At 44.0% G+C, this 19174-nt stretch overlaps 2 protein-coding genes and 2 long non-coding RNA genes across 7 annotated transcripts in view; 2 read left to right on the top strand and 2 right to left on the bottom strand.

The window, feature by feature from the left end:
• Window positions 1-11949, bottom strand: part of rock2a (rho-associated, coiled-coil containing protein kinase 2a) — a 34404-nt gene extending 22455 nt beyond the window's left edge. For 3 of the 4 annotated variants that reach the window (XM_027008217.2, XM_027008216.2, XM_027008214.2), the window contains exon 1: window positions 10962-11948. In XM_027008217.2, the coding sequence (XP_026864018.2) occupies window positions 10962-11060 (99 nt within the window). In that variant the 5' untranslated portion in view covers window positions 11061-11948. Of the gene's footprint in view, window positions 1-10961 lie in introns of all 4 variants that reach the window. The other variant, XM_027008213.2, reaches the window with a different exon arrangement.
• On the top strand, window positions 11880-14666 carry LOC113576243. The gene is made up of 3 exons (XR_003410490.1): window positions 11880-11969; window positions 12633-12738; window positions 14574-14666. It is a non-coding gene; the product is annotated as an uncharacterized LOC113576243 (long non-coding RNA).
• On the bottom strand, window positions 14068-16987 carry c11h2orf50 (chromosome 11 C2orf50 homolog). Its single transcript, XM_027008218.2, is given in 4 exon segments — window positions 14068-14814; window positions 15971-15987; window positions 15990-16009; window positions 16394-16987. Coding segments are annotated over 4 exon segments (468 nt in total). The 5' UTR covers window positions 16627-16987; the 3' UTR covers window positions 14068-14616.
• LOC118242198 lies at window positions 14789-15706 on the top strand. The gene is made up of 2 exons (XR_004776639.1): window positions 14789-14881; window positions 15188-15706. It is a non-coding gene; the product is annotated as an uncharacterized LOC118242198 (long non-coding RNA).
• Window positions 16988-19174: the final 2187 nt, after the last annotated feature.

Below are 19174 nucleotides of genomic sequence, written 5' to 3' on the forward strand. Positions count from 1 at the left end.
TCCTGACACTAAAAAGATCTTAGATCCCACACGCACCCACTGACACACACACACACACACACCTGTACTGTGCAAATGTTTTATTTTTCTTTTTTAAAATCTTCCCCATCAAGGTTACTGAGCTCACAGGACATTTAGGACGCAAGACAGACGCAGGTCTTATTTTGTTTGGAGTCGTTCTATTACTGAAGGGTGGGTACTTGTAAGAAAAGCAGATCACACACACACACACACACACATGCCCACCCCCACCCCCCACACCCACACCCACACACCCACCTCTCAACTCCAGTGAATCTACATCAAAATGGGAAAATGGGACTTGGAGCGTGGCGTGGTCACCAGTGCTAGACTAGCCGGGGCTAGCATTTAAAAAAAAACTGCCAACCTCGTGGGCTCCAGGTCACACGCGACCAGGCCACACCCACACAAGGCTCCGCCACGCATTATCTATGTGGGTGGCAGCTCTGTATCTGTAGCCCAGCCAACACCCAAATTTGAAGTAATTAATGCTCATTAAAATTTGCGACTGCGGCATGTACCCAGCGACATGGCCACCTTTCCATACAAAAGCTTCAGGCGTTAAAGCCTAAAATTATTTTCGTGAAATGACGTTTCTTTAAAAGGACCTGTTGCTTTCAAATAACTTGCGGCACCCTCCACCAGCAAACTGATGCTCCAGCTATGGGCAGAGAGCGCTAGCCGCTACCATAGCTATAAAAGGCTGGCCCCCAAACAAAGCACTTTATATCGGATTCCAAAATCAAAAATAGCTGCTGGAGCAGTTATGGGGAGAATTGGGGGGGGGGGGGGGGGGGGAACCTGGGAAAGGGGTTCAACTCTGGTGCGCAAGGAGGCACACTGACCCAACATTCCCCAACCGGCATGAACATTTTAGTGTTGGCAAATGGCTTTTAGAAGTCTCCAGAACGAAAAGTGACAAAAAAAAAACCCAGGGGAGGAATGTTCTAGAAAATTCAGAGTCTTCCCCACAAAAACCCAGGCATTGTCCTTGGGGGGGGGTTCCTTGGGGAATGTTTTGATAGCAGTTTTCAATCAAAGAGAAGCGCCATGGGCTTGCCAGTCTGGAGCGCAGGTCATACAATGATAACGCCTCCTCTGAGCACCATTTTTACTCGTTTAGCTTCAGGATCCCCCTGCAAGTACTTTAATTAGAACGCCAAGCGGCAGTCCAACTTTTACCGTGGTAGTTGGCATGACAACGAGCCGCACAGAGATCTGCAACATCTGCTATTTCTATATTGGTTGATTGGTTTATACTGAGCGATGGATGGACGGGCAAACGGAGGAGAACAACACTAGGCTCTCCTCACCTTCACAATACAGCACTCAGCATACTGCCGGAGTCACTGTGTCCCAACACACACACACACACACACACACACAGCTAAATTGCCATGCACTAGGTAGTATAATTACCAAGGATATGCCTTATAACTATCGTCGTCCTCTTGCACATTGGTTAACAGCTAGTTGTTATCAACTGTCAGCTGTGAGCTTGTGGTGAATGCTGGTTCAGCATGAGCACACAATCGCAGTGAATACAGGCAAAACAACTGTGCGGTCTGATCACGCGTCACATCCCTGCGTTCAGTCATTCAGAGCGAATGACATGCAAAGCAGGATGCAGGAATGAAGACATCAGGCACTGTTACAGGTTTAATGACAGTCACGTGGGGCTACGAAGTCTAAAATCTGTGAATGGCTAGTTCTCATTACTCTGTGACTACTGTGACCATGTGACTCACTCACACTCACTCTCTCTCTCTCTCTTTCCTAATTTCATTGCTGCCATAGCAACAACTGGCAATGCAAACAGATATAGGTCATAAATGGAATGTCCATTAGTACTAAAATGCCTTGCCACCGGAAACAACAAACTGTTACTTCTGATGGTATGAATCAGCAAGACTTCTTTTGGTTTCGCCAATGTAAACTGATTACACCTCTTACAAGTAATACAGTAGACAACTCCCTCAGTCATGCATGAGGAAGAATGGGTGATGAAAACCGATCCTTTTGTGCCAGTTATTTTAGTGGCTGTGTTAACACATTTACATGTAGCACATCTAGAGTAGCTGCAGGCTACAGTACCGTAGTTGTAATCCGACTGGTCATTTCTCTCACTCCTGATGAGCACGTCTTTGATGTTTTTGTCTCGTCTGTAGATTAGTGAGGGATCCTTAGAAAGGCATTTGGTCTCTGCATCGTCCAGGAGGGTTCCAAAGATGTGTTCGAATACAATATCAGCCACTGGTTTATTTGTAGGATAAGTCAGCAGCAAAGGAATTCTTGTTGTCTTAATAGCCACTTTGCTTGCACAGCTGATAAAGGACCCCTGTCCAAAACATCCTGTTTCTCTGAAACCTTGTGTACTTCACTACAATTTTGAATATCTATCCACCTAATATCGTGTGTTGTACTGTATTGTATTATAATACACACACACACACACACACACACACACACACACACACACACACAGAGTGAGAGAGAGATGGCTAACATTAAACCCATTTAAAGTGTTTTCTGCATGATGGGAAAATCACCAGGAAACCTTTAATGCAAAGCACCACTCAAAACTCTTCACTGAAAGATCTTAATCTGTACAGAACCACAAGATGGATTAAGAAATATTCGGTCGCTGAAGACAAAATGTGTCGTGAAGGAATTTTGAGTATGCTTCACCAGTCGAATGCTGCATTGAGAATGCCTTTACACCAGTCAAAAGTGCAAAACCAGATACTTTGCAATGATTATTCATATGACCATATGACAAACTGCATACTCAAGTCATTTGCTCAAAATTTCATTAAAAAAATAAATAAATCTAACTCAAAAGAGAGCATCTGAAGAATTTCTCTTTCTCTGTCCCCTTTCCTAAGGCCAAGAACACGTCACCAAAGTGAACTGCACCGCAGTGTCACGAGAGCATTATGAGAATATTACAAGAACACTTCCTGGTCATTTTCCCTGGTGGCAGGGCCTGAGGGGAAGTGCAGGGAGTGCGTCACCCGCACCAGCATTGGCGGGCATTCAGGGAACGTTTCGGGAACGTCTGAAGGCAGAGGAGTGGGCCAGCAGGCAGCTGCTGCAGTGTTCTGTGTAAAAATGGACAAGGCCACTATCACACCACCTTATAAGGCAGTGTTTCGCCTTACCGCTTGCAGAGAGGGAGGAGAAGAGGGGGTCAGGGGATGGAAATAAGCACTGGAAAAATAGAAGGAAGCAATTATTACAATTATTTAAGAGGTTTCAGTATATCTTTTTCTTCTGCGGATCAAAATGGATACACCCACTTAAAGAAACTCCCCCCGGTGCTTTCGTTAAGGTTTCAGTCAGTGTTGGTTTAGTGTAGAGTTGAGTGCGGGGTTTCAGGCAGTGTTGGTTTAGTGTAGAGTTGAGTGCGGGGTTTCAGGCAGTGTTGGTTTAGTGTAGAGTTGAGTGCGGGGTTTCAGTCAGTGTTGGTTTAGTGTAGAGCTGAGTGCGGGGTTTCAGTCAGTGTTGGTTTAGTGTAGAGCTGAGTGCGGGGTTTCAGTCAGTCTTGGTTTAGTGTAGAGTTGAGTGCGGGTTTTTCAGTCAGTGTTGGTTTAGTGTAGAGTTGAGTGCGGGTTTTTCAGTCAGTGTTGTTTAGTGTAGAGTTGAGTGCGGGTTTTCAGTCAGTGTTGGTTTAGTGCGGGTTTTCAGTCAGTGTTGGTTTAGTGTAGAGTTGAGTGCGGGGTTTCAGTCAGTGTTGGTTTAGTGTAGAGTTGAGTGCGGGGTTGCTGCCAAACATCCCCCCCCCCCCAATATAGCTGAGTATCAGAGTGGCACTGATTCCTAATGGATCCTTTTACTCATTTTATTCCAGGTTAACTTAATAATGTTTAATTCCTTCTCCACTCTATGTGGATGACTCTTCTGGAAACAAAGGCAAGGAGCCTTTGTAATGGAGAGAGCATTACGTTCACTTATCCATCGATCCAGCCATGAATCTACTCCTCCATGCATCAATTCATCCATCTTGACTATCCATCCTCCTTAATGGATTAAAAGCAGAGCTAGCCAAAGTGCGCGTGCCTGAAGTTCATCTGTAATGTGCTGAAAGAACTGAGCCTATATGGGACGCGTTGTTGATTGTGTGCTTGGCTTTTGAGTCTTCATTGAAGTGGGTACAAGCTAGAGCTGAGCAGGAGTGGACTCCCAGCACTGACACTCTGATACAGCTACTCTGTCTCCCCAACGCTTGGAGTAAGCCACTTTATAAGGCTCAGTTCTTGCGTGTACACTGCATCGAAACTCCACTACAATACTAATCAGCATGTGTCTAATCATACATTTAATTATTGAATGTCCTCAATTTGCACAGCACACAATGATGGTTTTTACCATAAGTGTGTATATATGTGCATACCTAGAGGGGGGAAAAAAAATTTAAAAAAAATAAAAAAAAAAAATTCATATGCAAGTCATGAAGAAAGCCTCTGTCCTCTCTCTCTCACACACACACACACACACACACACACACACACACACTCGCACGCGTGCACACACACACCCAGTCCCATCATTAGCTATACATTTATGCACATATTGCCTCTGCTGGGTTTCAGCTAGGAAACAGGTGTTGCTCCCATTTGGGGACATCATTCATCACTGATGACTCCTCAGCCTTCCCAGTCCCTCTGAGAAGGACAAGCCTGAATAAGGTCAGACACCTTCATTCTAATCTAATTACACGGCACTGCAAGCTCTCTTGGAGTCGCCTCAAAACCACGCCAAAGATCTATGTCCGCCAAAAGTGGAAAATCTCTTTCATTTGAAGTTAAAACAAAGGTTTGTTATAAAACCTTTACGTGTCAAACAGTTTTAAAAAAGGTATCGTCTCACCCAATTTTGGTTGAATCCATTTTGCAATCAGGGAAAAGGCTTGCTAGCTGCCATTTCTAGCTACGTGGTATTTACCAAGCACCACCTCAAAGGCTTTAGTGGAAAAACAAGTGAAAGTTTGAGTTATGAACTGAGGAGCTCAAGACACAATGTTCCTTACAATGATCACAAGACAAAGGCATACAGTGCCTCCAAGTAGTATTCAACCCCCTGCAGATTTTGCAGGTTTATACATTTGGAATTAACTTAGCATTGTGAAATTTGGACTGTAGATGGGCCCAGACATGTGAAATGCATTGCAGCAAAAAAGAATGTTATTTCTCTGTTTATTTATTTATTTATTTTTAAATTTGCAGAGTTTGCCAGAGGGTCAATTATTATTCAACCCCTCACATGCTGGGATTAATTTTCTGTTTTCCCACCTTTTCTGACTATAAAAGCCCCTCCCCAAACAAGTGAACAGCACTCATACATGGGAAAGACTAAGGAGCATTCCAAGGCATCAGAGACAAAACTGTGGAGGGTCACAAGGCTGGCAAGGGGTACAAAACCCTTTCCAAGGAGTTGTATCTACCTGTCTCCACCGTTGGGAGCATCGTCCGGAAGTGGAAGGCTTATGGAACTACTGTTAACCTTCCACGGCCTGGACAGCCGTGTCCAGGACGTTTCCTCCTGTGCTGAGGCCAGGCTTGTCAGAACGGTCAAGGCTGACCCAAGGATAACAAGGAGAGAGCTCGGGGAAGATCTCATGGTCGTAGGGACATTGGTTTCAATAAATACCATAAGTAACGTACTCCACCAAAACGGTCTCCATTCCAGGCGAGCACGTAAGGTACCTTTACTTTCAAAGCGTCATGTCAAGGCCTGTCTAAAGTTTGCTCATGTTCACTTGGAGGACTCTGAGGCAGACTGGTTCAAGGTTCTCTGGTCTGATGAGACCAAGATCGAGGTCTTTGGTGCCGACCACACCTGGGGCGATTGGCGAGAGGATGGCACTGCATATGACTCTAAAGAATACCATTCCCTACAGTCATAGCATGGTGGTGGCAACATCATGCCTGTGGGGCTGCTTCTCAGCCAAGGGGCCCGGCTCCGCATCCATGGGAAGATGGATAGCACAGCCTACCTGGAGATTTGGCCAAAAACCTCCACTCCTCCATCATGATCTTAAGATGAGTCATCATTTCATCTTCCAACAGGACAACAACCCCAAACATGGCCAAGAAAACCAAGGCCTTGTTTAAGAGGGAAAGATCAAGGTGTTGCAGTGGTCCTAGTCCAGTCTCTGACCTAACCCAACTGAAACTAGTGGAAGGAGCTCAAGATCAAAGTCCACAAGAGATGCCCAAAGAACCTAGACAACTTGGAGAAGATCTGCATGGAGGAGTAGGCCAAGAATACTCCAGAGACCTGTGCTGGCCTGATCGGGTCTTATAAAAAAATGATTAATAGCTGTAATTGCAAACTAGGGTTATCCACCAAATATTAAACTAGGGATTGAATAATAATTGACCCTAATATTTATGTTTAAAAGGCTGAAACTATACTTGGAGGCCCGGGGTTTGGGGCCATTACTGTACATAGTGTCTGAGCCAGCTTTCTTTGCGACGACCAGAAGACGTCGGGTATTGAGGAGACCTGGATAAGTAGAAAAAGAATATTCCTTCACGCTTACCGGGTGCACTGGACAGGTTCAGCATCTACAGCAAATCAAAATTTGTCCATTTGTGCTAGTTCCCTTAGGATCATAAAACAAAAAAAACTGAAAATAAGTCCTTCTTTTGGACACAAGTCCCTTAAATGCAGTCAGAAACATTAGCTACAACTGCCCAGGTAACGTCACTGCAATTTCCAACGCAAGCACGCCAACACAGGCAGTTCACCTGGCTTGAACGCGCCTTTCTCCACACTGATGTACAACGGAGCCAGGATCAAATCCCAGCTGCGCCGGTTCAAGCGGCTTGGCCACGCTCCCGGGCCCAAGGACCTGGAGGGTGTCACGCACTTGCACACAGAGCGATGGCCTGCCCTGGCCTCCCTGGCCATGGGTCCAAGGATCTGAGTGGCTGCTTACAGCAACCAGAGCCACGGCACGTGACATGAAAAAGGACTCCACTGTCAACTGGAGTCAGCTGGGAATAGATGGTGACCAAACACAAAGATTTTTGTTGCCAATGATAAACAGTAAACTGTCCATAACTCCATTTATTTTGATCACATTAAATGTACTTAACACATAATACCTTATCGATTTTAGTGCTAAATACACACATATTTTTGGTTTGCGTCACTTGTTTTGATTAGGAATATCAAGCGCTTTACACGGCTCATCACGGGATTTGCTGTGCGGTGTGTACCCGTTACCATCTGGCACAGCACCGGCTCCCAAAGAGCAGACAGCGCGCTTTGGAAATGGAAAGCCGCATCCTCTCCAGACAGGACGGGCTAAGCTATAAGCCCAAATCAAACAAAATCAGAAGGCAACAATAAGCAGAAGCGGCGTCCAGCTGGGCTTCCCCTGAACCCCGTTTGGTGGAAAGATGACACGTCCGTGAGAACGTTTGCAGGGCTAATCAGAATGGAACAAAAATACTCCTATTGTGCATTGTGGCTCTCCACGCGTCACTACGGCTGTCAGGTACGGAGGCACGCCACGTGAGAGGAGCAAGGTCATCTGAATCCTTCCAGCCCAGCACAGCAGATGGGGAGAGGGAGAGAGCACTGTTCTGAAACGGTTTTCCATAGGGTTTGTTGCTGTTCTAGTCCTGGCGGACAAGAGCTGTGGGGAAGATAGTGCTCTCCTGCGTGCGGTGCACGTGATGCAACTCACCGGCCAACTGCTGAGCCGATGATGCACCGAATTGCTGGAGGTGGAGAAGAGCAAAGGGACTTAAGAAGGGAAGGAAGAGTAGACTGTTTCCTCCACTGGCCTTCCTGGCTGGGTCGTCTGGCCGCGTCCGGTTTGGGGTGCCGGGTGTTTATTGTTAGCGGCGGTGAGAGTTTGACTTCATGTGGATATGCAGAGAGGAATCGGAGCAGGGTGTTGGTATGCCGTCTTTGTTTCAAGCACAAAAGCCACAAGCTCAGACAGACACGCATGCACGCACGCACACACGCACACACACACACACACACACACACACACACCTCAAGGGAAGATTGAAACAGAGAGGAGGAACACAGATAAGGCACCATCAACATTCCAGTGCGCAACGCGACTGCCCGTTATCTGCGCCGGTTCAGTCCAGAGCTCCAGACCAGCAACACCTCACATGTGCAAACTCTGGTTCCCAGCAGCAGCCATCACCGTCCAGACAATCTCCGAGGAATGCGGCGAGGGCCGAGGAAAAGTGATTCGCTGCGGTTTGGTCTTTGGTTTTTTCTGCGAGAGCACGTCTTCCCCTCAGCTGCCGCGTTATTGGCGTTACAGGCACACGGGCTAGCTAAGCATTAACTCAGCCCTGCGCTTGACCTTTGCACCACAGCGAGCTAACCAGGAGGTCACCTGCCATGCCTGGCTCCATCTCTTGTCCGACAAATTTCCAATATCCACTACATAACGCACAACGCACACGGGAATACAAATGTCACCCACAAAACACGTTGTTTTAAAACCATAAGCAAATTTTAAATCAATAGGTTTTTTTTTTAACTGCACTTTTCTCTGTGACTCATCGCGCCAGAACACGACATTTCATTTTTCCACGGCAACAACGATTTAGGGTGGCGTACATCCTCGATTTCCCTGCTCGATTCATGCGAGGCTCGCGCGTTCACTCGTCGCCACAGCGACGGCACTCCTCAGGCAAGAGCAAGGCAAAGGTGAAGTGAGGAAAGAGGAGCGACATGCAGCCGCCTCACCTGGCTACCGAGCTGAACACCAATTCCCAAGCGCTCAGGTCAGAAACCTGCACCACGTGCAATAAAGCACATGGACGTGTTCTTATTCTCATCGTGAACGACCAATCAGCATGGCAAATGAAAGCCAAAGTGGTCATCAAACATACACGGACAATTACATGCGTCCATCTACGGTGCATCATCAAGGGATACACAAAGGGGTCTAACAAACCGCTCTTAAAGCTCCCGGGTTCCTGTGCCAGGAGAGAGGGAGCCGCAGATGTTTTACGGGAATGTGTCTAGTTTTAAATCTACTGGTTTCACCATTTCATATTTAGGGACTGGAAATCTTTTTTACCAAGACAGAGCAAGCTTAGTACACATTGTGTGTGTGTGTGTGTGTGTGTGTGTGTGTGTGTGGGTATGCATGCATACCATCCATCCATCCCTCTCCCTCGCAGCTCTGCTCGTGTGAGAGAGAGAGAGAGTTAAACAGCCAGCAGGCTGTCCTGCAAATAAGTGCATTATCCAGCATAACTGACAGTAATCGGCTCGAGCTAGAGTTAATGACAAACTAAATGAGCCAAAATTAATTAGTCTGTTTTTGAGAGGCCAAGTGAGATTGTGTGTACAAGTGGTGCATGAAGAGATGGTACACACACAAACACACACACACACACACACACACACACACACACACACACACACAAAAACGCACGCGCGCGCTTGCACTACACAAATATCTACTGCATGGACATGCACACAGACACAAACCAAACAAAACACAGGGCTCTCGCTGTTATCTCCAGCCCTGAGCTAAACTAGAAAAGCACCAGGGCTATAAAAGGTAGAGAGAGAGAGAGTGAGAGAGAGATTTACTCCCACACACTGCTTCCAATCTCTCCTCTGCTGTGTGCATCTCTACTTCTACCATCACTCCATTTCTTCTCCTCTCTCTTCTGGGAACAAAACACACATCCTTCAAATGCCGAGGACCCTCCATGTGCTGCAAGGGTGTCAAATTGGATGACATGCAAGCAGGCCAGGACTCTGAGTCACGGCCTAACAGCAATGCTCCCAAAGGTGTCTTACCCTACTGTTATAAAATCACGAGGTCAACTGTTCCATCAAAAATAGGACAATTCAGTGTGTATACCTGACCGTTCAGTCTTGTATATACATACGCCGGTGAACTATGCTTTTGCAGAGCGTCACGCGCAGACGCTTCAAGGGCTTCTGTTGACAGTCCACTGGTGCGTAACTAAATACGTGTTAACAACATATTTCTGCTGGACACACTTTGCGCCACTGGACAACGCGCTTCTGTGCCTAAAGGCTTTTTTAAATCAGAAGATCCCTTCGATCAGAAAGCAGCACGTACGCCAGTGCGCCATGCGTTCCTTAGCATCGCGCACCAACATTGTTGCGCCGCTTGGTGTGCATCTGGTGTTGATGTTGTAGACCGACGCCACGTCGTCTATGCAGCGTCAGTGCCAACGCGTGTGGCACAGGCTGCCGTTGGTGCTGAGGAGAGGAACCGAACCGATTTCGCTCCTGCTGCCGGTGGCGTTGACGCCGAACGGCCAACGTCCTGGTAGGTTTACCGCGGGGGGGGGGCAAGTAACTTCTTGGATGCATCGACATGTGTTTTAAAACAAACGTCATCAGAGAGAAATGGCATAAAAATTCAATTCACATGCAGGTCGCATGCTCTGGGACGGCATGCTCAGTGCACAAGCAGGAACATGTAAATATCAGTGGCATTGTCTACAAGAAAATAACTCGCCGACTACAGGAAGTAGGAATTACGAAATTTCTGATGTTGCAGACCAACAATATTACTATATTTGGTGCGAGCAGACGCTGGAGACAGAAGTTGACTTAGTATAGGTATTCAAATATGGCAAGATCGTGAGAGAATAGAACAGACACTACTAAAATGCTGACGATCGTGTGCAATTTTAGATTAGAACAGTAAAATATCGCAAAAGACACAGAAATAAACACAGACCTCCTAGAAAAGCAAGTCACACCTGCAACAAGTATCGTTACCAATCTAACATGGGATAAATGCAATGTCAGCGGTCAAGCTTGAAGCCTAGGCCACGTTCATTGATCGCTTACAGCGCGACAATGTTGCGTTGCAACGTCGTTTCCATTATTTCTGTCCGTGAAACTAAGCAACCGCGCTTCGAAGCATATTAAACATTAACGAAGAGGATGGCACTCACCAGCAAACTTTCCAAGTTGATCGCAGACCGCGGGTCTTTGATCATGGCTTCCAGTTTTTTCAGCCGGTTTTCCATCCTTCTTTCTGCTCCAGGAGACATGATATCCTTTCCTCTGCACTCGTGCGTAACGTGATCACCGCCGAGCGGTCTCGTGAACTTTCTGACTTTGCATTAAAAAATTGTCTTCTCTTCGCTCCCGGGCTGTGGGCCTAGACAGCCTCCGACTCGCCACTCTCCCAATGTCCCCCGGTCTGGCACGATCCAGGATAAAGAAAAAGAAAGAAAAAAAAAACAACAATCCCGTGAGAAAAGAGAACCGTCCCTCAAACTTCTGAATCAACCTATGAACTAATAGTTCAAAAACTCGGAGACAGATCGACAACTTCTCTTCCCATGTTCCCATAAGAGATCGGCAGCCTAGCTCCAATGGCGCGGTAAAAAGTTTGGATTTGGAGAGATTTCAGCAGCAGGGCGTTTTCTCGACCCCCTCCCCTTTTTCGGGCGCTTCGCTCTGGCTTCGTCTCACTTCAAATGTTCCCTCCGTTCATAAACAATCCCGCAGTTTTGCAAAAACACCGCCACAGACCCAAAGACCGCTTCCTCCACAATCCTGCAACGCACAGTACATTCGAGTTGCACGGCATCCAAAACTTCGTGCGGATTATTCCACTCCTCAGGTCGGACAATTACCAGCGCGTCTTGTCAGTTGGAGGGATTTGGATCTCCTCTACCGCCTGTTCTCCATAACTATTCCTCGGTATTCCAGCCGTTCCCTCGAGCGCTTCCCTCTGACATCAAGACGACGACAGCATTCTTTACCCATAAGCCTCTCTTCTTCTCTCGCGCCCACGAACGGAGCCACGCGGGAGGCGGCGAATGCCCTCCGGTGGATGCAGTAAGCCGCCCTTCTCCACGAGCAGAAGCGTCTTTCCTCCGTCCAAAGAATTTGTTTGTTATTATTTTTGTCCAGACGTTTTGAGGCACAGAAACATTGGGTGCATTCATAAGGTAGGGTGACCTGTTTTTTATTATGTTCAAAATACTTTAAGAAAAGTGACTTTTTTAATTATTTAAAACAAATGTATTAGGCTGGTAAATGAAAACCAAAACATCAATTTGGGTATGTATACCAGTGTGGCTGATAAATCTGTGTTCATATTTATATGTATGTATAGGAAATGTATAGTATAGGTTTAATATAGGTGCCTCCCGATCGGCCAGAGCCTGTATACTACCAAATAACAGTTTCATAGCTGTCATAACTGGATTTCGTTTGCCAACCGTTGTATCATGTCGTCCTCTAAAAACACAAACGTTACAACAGCACTTTTTGACCCACCCTCCCTCTTCACCGTTAAAACTGGGACCACAGACTTGCTCTCTAGATAATTAGCTGGTAGGACCGAAAGAGAATGACAGTGTTAATGATGCAATGTATGGATTGCCTGAAGCCAGAACTGTTTAACATATAATCAGACATGGAATTACTTAATAGGGCATTACCCGGTTTAAAATGGCTCCACCATTTGATGTATTAAACAGCTGAAATGTTTTAGTCCTTAACCATGAAAAATGCTAATGGTGTTCACTTACTTTATATCATAACTGATATGTTCTTTAAGCAGTCTGTTCGTACCTAAAACTAACCCGTTCACAAAACATTGTCAAAAGTTGCAGTGATCCAGACGAGGACGCAAGACTCAGGAGAGCAAAGCACCATCCCTGTTTCTGTGCTGGAAGCGCCTTTTTGTGAAGAGAAAATCTTAACTTGCTTAACGTGAGTGAGTGACAAACAAATACACTCAAGTACCGCGCGCCTAAGATAAATAAATACATTTTTAAAAATGTAAACATTAAAACAGGTCAACATTGCCCTCTAGTGGACACAACCCACCTACGGATGAACGTTGTTGTACAGTGATGCATTCCATCCAGTAGAGTGAGCCACTGATCATTTGGTGGGGGTGACAGGTTAGATGTATGGTAGACTTTACAGAGAGTTCAGCAGAGCTGAGGCACCTGTGAATATTTAGACTTCATTTATAAGAAGGATAAGCCAGATGTTTTAACTGAAGATAAACACACTAATGTGGTCCCTGTGGGAAATTGCGGTCTTCACATTAATTATTCATTGTGAGGATTAAATGTTATCCCCTTTTGCTCAGAGCGTGTATAAACAATCATTAGATAATCAATTACAGAATCAGTTACAGAAACTGTGGCTAGATATTCTGAATAACAATTTGTGTTGGCATATAAAATAATAATAAAAAAAGAAAAAAAAAAAATTTTTTTGGGGGGGGGGGGGTGGTGTTATTTTAAGATGTAATGTACATGCCTAACCGCACCTGTTTTTTCAAAGATGCACTAATCACTTGAAGCAATACATAAGCAAAACAAAAACTGCAGTCATCAAAATGCATGTGCTGATCTTACTGGAAGATATGTAACATTAATATGCTAGACTCTAAAGCCAGCACAAGGCCTGACGTCTACACCCTCCTCCACCCACTTCTCTTTCTAAGCGCGCGCCCATACACAGAATAACACCGGACGGGCAGCCAACAACAACAACAACAACCAAAACGTTCAGCCTGTTAGCTGCATCTCTGTTGAATGAGATATGTGACCTCAAATAAACAATCTCAAATTAATGATCACATTTTTTTTGTGTTTGTTTTTTAAACCCAACCTAAAAATGCGGAGTGCGTCTGAGTGAAGGTGTGGAGCGTTAAATTCTTCGTGGCTCTTTAGGTGAATTTCTTCGACTGTCAACCTCAGATTCCATATAAATGGCTTTCTTCAACTATCTAATGTAAAAAGTGCACACAAATAAAAATTCAAACTGAACTGAATCACATACCCACAGGGACTGGAAATGAGCAAATTGAATAATCAAGACACCAAATTAATATTTAATGATATTCAAAAGTGGCTGACTCAGAACTGACTCAGCAGTTTACCCATGTACAATTGTAGCTCTCCCCATGTAATTACCCAGTTATTAGTCCCCTTCATGAGTCTTCACATAACATCGTCAACACTTGTCGTTATCATGGCCATTGTATTCAAATGGCTTGCCAGAAGAACCAGTCTGAAGGTCTACTTGGAAACCACTGAACAGATTTTATTAAGGATGTATACATTTTTTAATGCCTAGCAAATGGTAAAGGAAGATATGCAATAGTTAGAATTGTTTAATTTGCAAAGCTGTATGAGTCAGCACGATGTTTCCTTTATTTTGAATATCAATTGTTAATCTGTAATTATTTTTTTAATGTTTTGACACCATGTTGAATGCAGTAAAACCGACAGGACTGTTCAGTTGAAATTCTGATTTTGAACAACACATCAGAAAGAGTCTGTAATGTATGTAAATATGTCCTTGAAAGGGGAAAAGGAACAAGAAGTCCATACAGATCCAGCTAAAACATTTCAGCACCTACATTCCAGATGCATTTGTGTACCCACTAAAGCCCATTGAAGCAGAATGCCATTTTCACTTCCAAACAATATATTCATGGGAACAAAATGGAGCTAGTTTGGTTCAGAGGTTTTTAAGCACCACCTGCTTATAACCAAACATGATTCCAGCTCTGTTTCTGTTAACAGCAGGGAACTGGTTGGCACCTCTGTTCACCGGGTGGGGCCTGCGTCAGCAGGGCTGCATCTCGGCGCTCTGCTTGGTCTTCCGGTGAGACGCCGTTAGCAATAGCAGCCTGTCCATTCGTACCAGGTCCTTCCCCAGTTCAGTACACACGCGGCTGCCAACCATCTGGTTGGTGGTGTTGGGGAGCACATCAGAGTACAGAGGCACATAGCCGGGGAGAGGCGTCTCAGTCCTAGGGCGACCCTGAAGGAGGGAATCACTGCTGAAGGATCACCGGTAAAGGGACAGTTTAACCAAAGATACTAATCATGTAAGTAATGAATGAAAAATTGGCATATATCAATCACGCTGACCAGATCAACTTTCTGTTCTTTGTTTCACTGTTCATCTCTTTGGTGTTACTTTTGCATTGTTCATTTTGCATTGCTCATACCATGAAAATCTGGCAGAAGGACTATTCTAGATGTTTTTGTTTTTTTCAAATTGTTTCACTCAACCAACTGCCTTGACCCATGCTGGTTCGGTAGTAATTCGCTCACAAGCACTAAACACATAAACTGAGTCGTAGAGTTTGGCTTTCATACTATCTGCATCTGCTCTGTTATTTCCTTTGCAGGAACTGGAGCGACAGTTTCTGGAGTTCATCTCACTGTCATTGAGATTGCCATCTACAGCCACATAACCTATACTCTCTTCCTGTCCTCTCTTTGCATCGGTTGGTGTGGAGGAGGATACTGAAAAATCCAATTCCCAAAATGACTCTATAAATTTAAAGCCACAGCAGCCAAAAGAGTGCTGCGTTACTTTGCTTTGTGCCGTAGGCCTTCGCTCACCCTTCTGCTTCTCCTGATTGGACACTTGTAGATTGGTTTTATAATGCTAGAGTCCCACCCTGGCAGCTGATGCTGCTTTTTGTATCAGCTTTTGGGTTCAGAGTAAGTCCTACATCATTTACAGTCATGTCCCTGAGTTGTCTAGTTTTGTTTCCTAATCTCATAGCGTTCTTCCTTTTGCCTGTCCTTTCGGAGACATGTTATGGATTACATGTGTTCACCTTCCCTCAGTCCTCTGATCTGGATGTAATGCTCGGCATGGATTTGATAAACTCTCTCAACAAATACAGTCTTTGACTCTGCTCGTGAGATGTTGTTTTTAAAAGGTAACTCAGGGAAAGCTACATCACAAAAAACACTGACGATCAAAGGATCATCTTTCTTTCTGTCAGTGGATATGACTCCTCATATGACTGCTCATCTGGGTGTTGCAGGGGATTATCTAATCTGTGGAATTTAATGGTATTACATAGTTTGCATAGTTTTGCCCCAAGTAATTACAAAAACACAGCTGAATTTTCTGGCAAAACATGTAGTTGAACAGGAAAGATATATGTGCTTCTTACCAGCTGGTCAAAGTTTTTAGAAAACTCCAGTTCTTCTCCCTGAGGACAAGAGTAGCCAATTAGGAGTAAGGACAAGAAGATTAAATTTACATATAAAACTGCATATAATCATATAATGAATTATGTATTTTATAATGAACAGTTCAGATCTGACATTGTTTTGTGTACTGTAGCCACGGGTCTGGTATACGCGCATATAATACGGCTTTGTCTCGCACAAGCGACGCAACCGTAAAGAATACCGACCAGGGGCGCCCGGTCAAGTGCAATCCATTCCGTGTCAGATGACAGTGAAACGCGGCGCCACTTGAAGTCGTGGCGTAAATGATTATTACCTCACTACGAGAGAAAGTTGACGACTAAACGAAACGACAGGCGCATTACCCACGTGAGGTCGCGCGAAACAAAGTCCAACGACATTACCATTCTTTCACGCCGGCTCGCTCCATGCGCACGAACTCCTTCCAGACTTGGTCCCGTTTTACTGGATCTCGGGTGTCGGAACCTCGCGCTGGTGATTCGTCGGTGTTTCGTGTCCTGCCCTGCGAATGCCTCAACATAGACACCGAGGACTGGGAGATCAGGCTGATATTGGGTCGATCCGGTAAACGGTAACCAGCCGAGGTGGCGCGTCTGACGTTTCCTTTTTTTTCCATGCTTTGAGAGACCCTAGCAGGCTACACAACCTACACGTGCCAAGAGTAGAAACATGTTTACAAATAAGTACCACTGCATATCATTGTTTTTTCCAAATCCTAAATTCTGTACATAAATCTCTAAAATTTGCGGCTCAACTTAGTTTCCCCTCCTTTCGATATATTCCTGTCAGCTTGTTCCGTGACCAGGAGCAGTCGTCAGGCACTTGGCTGCAAAATCACTACACGCGTGCCGTAAGCTCCCGTCCGGTTGCGTGGAGATCAGTTCCTTCTCTTGTTTACTCGTTCGTATCCCTGGGAGACAACGAACCGACGCATGAATACCACGGCAAGCCTTTGCTAATTTGCAGGAAGGCGAGACATCCGTACCGACAAAGGGCTGTTCTAAGGGTTTACGCGGTGATTAGGAGGGCGGTGGTGAATCTTTTGAGGGAACAGCTTTTTGTTTTTTTGTTTGTTTTTTTTTTGTTTGTTTTTTTTTACTGAATACAAGATTACCCATCTACAGTACAAGATGAACGAATCACACGTTAGCTCTATTATTATTTAGTTATGAATGCATGGGATATATGAGCGCCACAAGTTAATGATGCATTAGTTTTATCTATAAAATAGAATCTTTCATTGATATCTTCACGCATGGTTAATTCACGCAAACCTACAGTTCATTTTTCAAATAAGGCACATTATTTAAAAAATTTGAAAGTATTCAACGGTTTGATTCTTACCATTTACCCCCAGGGCATACAAAAACATGAAACAGCACATTTATATAAAAAATAATTTACATTATCTGAATATGTAGTCCTGTGCCTCAGGTTCTGACATTTTAATAATTATTTGCCTATTATTTATCTTATTGTATTATTTATACATAAACCAGACTATTTGTCTATATATTGTCTGACAACGTTCTGAAACAGGATAGGTCTGTTATTACTTTTTAAATCAGCTGTAAATCCATTGGTCTGGGTTTAACAAACTTAACTAAATGAAAAAGGATACTTGGCGCAGGCGATCTGCACACTAGAAAATGAAGTATACAAATAATCGACCTATTTAATTATGAAGTAATTAAATACATTTGAACACTGATCTTCCTGCTCATATAATATAGTGAACAAAAGAAAACATTCTGCAAGATGATTGCTGTCAGTCACCCTTGCTTAGTTGTAGATTGTGTTACCTGTGCGGACTGTTCTGCGAAACCAGTATATTTGAATAGCTTTTAGCGACAAATGCTGTAGTCCCTGTTTTACCCACAAGGTGGTGCTATTGTCCATGTTTCTAAATGCAGTAACACATGGGAAGGTGTGTGGGTGTGATATTTACTTTTCTATTCTTTCACTAACTTTGATCTTTACGCCGAATATAATGAACGGTTTTTGTCTCTTCGCCCTAACCATTAAAGTTAAAAAATATGACAATATTATTGCAATAAATAATGTAAAATACGTGAACATGCTGAGCATAAACACACTGTTCCACGGCATGAATTTAAAACCAATTACAGAGAGCTTGTAAACTGTGGTGTCACACACAAAACGTTGAGTTATTCATTTATCGTTACTTTCTTTTCCTTCCTGTTCCTACTTACATTTTTGAAATACCAAATAAAAATGTAAAATGTAAAGCATTTATATATTTATTTATTTATTTTTAATTAAACACAGCATGTGGTACACTTACTATATCATCAGTGGTCAAAGAGGTGTAGAGCTGGGCCAGTGGTCAGCTTCCCCAGACAATGTCACTGGAGTGCATGGGCTCGGGTGACAGTCTGATACCGTATCTCGTATCTGATTGCTACAGTCAGTTACACAGAGGTCCCAAATAAACGCACCAAGCAGTAACTACCCATAGTAGTGTGGGAATATTAGGGCACAAAATGCCAAGTTATGTGAGATTTCTTCTATAACTCCACTGCAAGAAGAAAAATTATTGTACATACTCCATTGGTTCCACATGATTTGTTGGCTTTAATGTAATATTTGTGCTGTATCAGCAGTTCAATAAACTCTTGTTCAAACATTAATTCATTAAACTGACTAACAAATTAAATATCCATTCATTTATAAGACTGAATTTCCTATGTGATTTACAGTATACTTACATGATTTAGAATATTCAATATATGCCAAATCTAGGCTGCTTTGTGGGTGTAAGAGTGTGTGTGTGTGTGTGTGTGTGTGTGTGTGTGAGACGACTGGGACTAAGGAAAGAACTACACCAAACAAATATCACAGTGCAGCAAAACAGTATTGTGCCTGTGGATAACTGCACACAAGTATACAGCAGTTGTTTGCAGCTACAGTCCAGTTGTTAAAGGTTAGCCTTGGGGCTATAAACGATATTATCGAATACTGCGAAAATTATCTTTGTTACTTTCTATCATGTACCAATTTTTTTAAATGGTATCACCTTTACTTAACCATTCCCTTTGTGCAAGCAATCTAAGTCTATTGGTAGTTAAACATATATACAAAAGAAAAGACTGCATTTCACTATATGCCACACAAACAAAAACATCACTAATTATCTACAAACA

The sequence above is a fragment of the Electrophorus electricus genome, chromosome 11, assembly GCF_013358815.1.
Source record: "Electrophorus electricus isolate fEleEle1 chromosome 11, fEleEle1.pri, whole genome shotgun sequence".
Classification (NCBI taxonomy): Eukaryota; Metazoa; Chordata; class Actinopteri; order Gymnotiformes; family Gymnotidae; genus Electrophorus; species Electrophorus electricus.